This window comes from Octodon degus, unplaced genomic scaffold (genome assembly GCF_000260255.1).
Source record: "Octodon degus isolate 3935 unplaced genomic scaffold, OctDeg1.0 scaffold00029, whole genome shotgun sequence".
Lineage (NCBI taxonomy): Eukaryota > Metazoa > Chordata > Mammalia > Rodentia > Octodontidae > Octodon > Octodon degus.
Window position 1 is genome coordinate 4375071 of NW_004524605.1, and position 4313 is coordinate 4379383.

Genomic DNA, 4313 nt, shown 5'->3' on the forward strand with positions numbered 1-4313 from the left:
TTCTAGACCCTGGATAGATTTTCTCAGGCAGAGAAAGCTCTGTTCATGCCACTGATAGTCTCAAACCCTCAGACTGAAGTGTTCTGCATGGTGTTCTGGGGACATGGTGTGGTGGGCTCAGGCAGAGAGCTCCTGCCCCTCTTCTGCTCTTTTCCCGACATTGTTCCTCACCCAGCTCACAGTTCTTCAGACCACTGAGAACAGCATTTCTAGCTTCCTCTTTGAGCTGGCAAGGAGAAATTCTGCGAACTCTTTTTCGTAGGCTTGGAGGAAACCTACAGGTTCCAGAGCAGCCTTCCTCCCAAGGAAAGCCTATACAGCTCATTTTATTAATGTCATTTTCGAAGGCCCGTCCATCCATCCATTCATCCATCCATGCATGTTTTCATTCACTCATTCATTCATTCATTCATATGTTCATTGATCCATTCATCCGCTCCTTCATTCACGTGTCCCCTGCTGTTTACTCTGCACCGTTCTAGGATCTGGGTGGACCACGAGGAGGAAACCGGGCTCAGTTTCTGCCTTGCTCCCCATGCCCACATGCCCACACACTCTGCTGGTTGCTCCCAGCCTCCATGTGCCTGGCGACCCCGAGACTTCCCCTGGGCAGGTGGGAGCACTCACTAGCAGGCTGCAGGCGCCCCAGCCGCCCTCCAAACTATATCCTCACACAGGCTGTGTCAGCCTCAAGCACGAGGACAGAGGCCAGCGGCGAATGAACCACGGTTGTCCATTTGAGTTTTATTGGAACATTGTATCACACAAAATAAATATTAATTTACCAAATTCTTAATCATCTGATAAATACTATTAAGTTAACAGGTATTTTACAGAACATGATGCTAAGTTTGCCTGGAGCAAAATGTAGCAAAATACTTTGGTGATTTTGACATCTGAAATATATCTCAGCTACTTTATGCTTCCTCCTTGTAATGATGTGGCACAGTACCAGTGTGCTTGAAATAGTTACTTTGTTACTGAAGTGTAATGACACTGGCCATTCTGGCTGCTCTTCCTTGGCTCTTGTACTTGTTACAGTAAAATCTTCTTTCGTTTGTCCAAGATCTTTGGCTGTTTCAGGCGCAGAAGCACAGTACCACGTGACTTCCCTCGGCCGCTCAGTCTAAAAAGACCTCGTGGAAGGTAAGCGTGGAAGAGGGAGGCCTGGAGCAGAGGGACTGGTAGGTGCTAAGCAGCGCTAGGGAGGAGCAAGAATGCCGGTATGTGGTCGCATCGCGGAGTGACTACAGAGTGATTGTGTACTGCATATCTCGGAGACCTGGGACAAAGGATTTTCTGCCATAAAGAAATGATAACCATCGTAGGGTATAATGTATTTAACCTTATTGCATAATATATACATGTATTAAAATATCACGCAGTATTCCATGAATACGTATAATTTTTGTTCTTATGTATCCGTTAAAAAGTAAGTTTAAGGATCGGCCAAATAGCTCAGCAGATTAAAGTGCCTGCAAGCAAGCAGGGGCCTGGGGTTAAATCCCCAGGCCTGCCGGGCAGGCCCCGTCCCCGGGGCGCACAGAGACTAAGACCGCGATTGAGACTGGGCGTGGTGGCGCCCTGTAATCCCAACTCTTGGGGGCTGTAAATAGGAGAATCACTACAAGTCCGATCTAGTAGTGAGACCCTGAACACCCTGTAGACCCTTCCCTAAAATACAGAAAAGTAAATAAATAAAAAATAAAAAGTAAGTTTGAGCTTTAACAACCTCAGATCTTTGGATATGATCAGCCAGTTTCATCTCAGCTTTCCATTGTCCACTCAGTATTTATGACAGCAAGGAACTCTTGCAGGTAATCCAAGAACTGCTTTGCTCGCCGGCGTTCTTCCCCACATTTTTGCTGTGAAAAAGAACAGATAGCAAGTGCTGCAGGAAACTGCCAATTTCTGTAGACATAGGTTCAGCCAGACAAATACAGTTGCTGTGGAATGTCTGAAACTTACTTTTTCAAGATCAATGTGTTTTTTAATTAAAAACAGATTTTGGAAAAGCATTTCCACTGCATCCCCATGTGCGCTTTGATTCCTCAGTGTGTCTATTCCCTGGAAGATTTCTTCAACACATAGTTGGTGCTAAATGAGGAAGATTTTAACAATAGAAATAATCAAAACAAGGCATTGAAAAAATATCCCCAAGACATTAAAACTTCCAGGGCTGGGGATATAGCTCAGCAGCACAGTGCCTGTGTGGCAAGTGGGAGGCCCTGAGTTAGATTCCCAGTACCAAAAATGAAAATAGAAAAAAAAAAAAAAAAAAAAAAAAAGCCCCTTCAAAACTTGGTCCAAAAAAAAAACAAAAACAACCCCAGAAAACTTGGTCCATTAATCTTCACACAATGTACACATATTTCAAAAAAAATCACATTGTACACTACAAATGTATAGAATTTTAATTTGTCAATTAAAATTTTGATCCAAAACGTTAATTCTTTGGTATTTTTTGGTGATTTTTCTTTCTCCAAAGAGTTTTCACCTGTTCCTTTTCCCAGTGGTGCTCTACCTCACACTGAGATGTCATTTTCAACAGATAGGTGAAGTTTATATAATTACTAAGGAGACATAAAGCATGCCGAATAACTACTTATCAGGACTTCAGTGTTGAGAAGGTATAATGCAATTATGTTGCTAATTAAACTTAACAGCAGTGTTTTCCTTCACAATTCAGACTGGTAATTATTCTCAGTGTAGACTAATGAAATAATATATTTTACCTTTGATAATGACCATGATAGATAGTTCAGATGTATATGATACTGTTACATAATCAATCATTTCAAGATGGGCATTATTGGGAGGGCACTTGTATATATTAATATCTACTGATCGTGATTCTAAGAATGTAATTCGGGGTCACTAATGTTCCCAAAAGACAGCTGGATAAGGAAGGCTGCAGACAGCTACAAGGGGAGACCCGCCCGCCTGCCCGCAGGCCGGCGCCCCTCCCCGGTGTGGAGCTCTCCCCTGCCATGAGGCTCGCTGATGGAGCACCCACATCACCCATCACAGAGGACCAATCCATATAAGGTGGCTTTTCCCAGCTAAGAAGCTGTTGCTGGTATGTATACACTCCCATCCACCCCACACAGAAATGAAATAGAGAAAATTCAGTCCTTCCAATGAAAACTAATGACTTATAACTTAAAATATAAAATTAACTTATTGGTAAGATCATTTTATTGAGTCCTAATTTAACTTACATTTTTATGTGCAGGAACAGAAATCCTCAGGGTCTAAAAAGAAAAGGACATGAAATCATTTTTAAAGCACTCTTAACGTTTAGAACACTGAATATAATGCCTGCAATTGAGGTGCTTCCCCCCCTTTACACTACTAATATGCCCATAATCTCACTACTTGTAACAGATATTTACCTGTACTAAGTGCCTGCACAAGCATCAGCTTTGCATGTTAAGGAGCTATAGAAATAAAAACACTTACCTCGTTGCCTGTCAGCAGAGCCCGATGAGTGGAGAGCAGAGTCAAGGTCTCCTTCACCAGTGCCCGCAGCGTGGCACTTTCCTTGGGCACAGCACAGACACACAGAGCCCCCAGGGCCAGCAAGCCCAGCTGCAGAAGCGCGCTCATGGCTCTGGAAAGCTCAGCGCTTACCTTTGGCAAAGCAAGTGCACAGCGCAAGGTTGCATCCCCAGCCAATTTATTCTCACTTTGAGGAAATGAATAATTTCTAACAATCAGATAGAGAATACCTAACAATGGCAAAGAGTGAAACCAAATGTTTTCAATGCCTTGTATCTTTTTTTAAAAAGTTATATACGTATGGTTGGGACTGGGGATTGAATCCAGTGTCTTTGCACTGAGCCATGTCCCCAGCCCTTTCAGGATGGGGTTGCATGAACTTTCCCATCCTGGGCTTAAACTTGTAATCAAACTTCAAACTCCCAGAGTGAACTTTTATCTTTTAATAATAAAAATCCCTACTTTTCCCCATTTTAAAAAAAACTCTGTGCTTTAAAATCCCCATTTTTCCCCTTTAAAATCATCCTATGACAAAATGCTTGGGTTGATAACATCTTTGGGTTGATAACATCATTTGTATTCATTAAAACCAGAAAGCTGAATTTCTCTTTAGAAGATGTGTGTCAGAAAGAAACATAATATAAACCACTAAACAGAGTTTTATTCTCAGATACATAAATGTGGGGAATTTTTTCCCAATCAGCTAAATTCTACCATGATTGTAGCTGAGTTGAGCTGTCTCAAAAGGAATTGATTAGCTTGACCAATTTTACGTGCTTATATTTGTAATCTGAGCAAGTACAGTGAGGACA

At 42.1% G+C, this 4313-nt stretch overlaps 1 protein-coding gene across 1 annotated transcript; it reads right to left on the bottom strand.

Moving 5' to 3' along the window:
* Window positions 1-1766: 1766 nt before the first annotated feature.
* On the bottom strand, window positions 1767-3609 carry Il5 (interleukin 5). The gene is made up of 4 exons (XM_004629338.1): window positions 3463-3609; window positions 3222-3254; window positions 1969-2097; window positions 1767-1865 (listed from the first exon to the last, which is right to left on the bottom strand). The coding sequence occupies exons 1-4, from the start codon at window positions 3607-3609 to the stop codon at window positions 1767-1769; spliced, it is 408 nt and encodes a 135-aa protein (XP_004629395.1).
* Window positions 3610-4313: the final 704 nt, after the last annotated feature.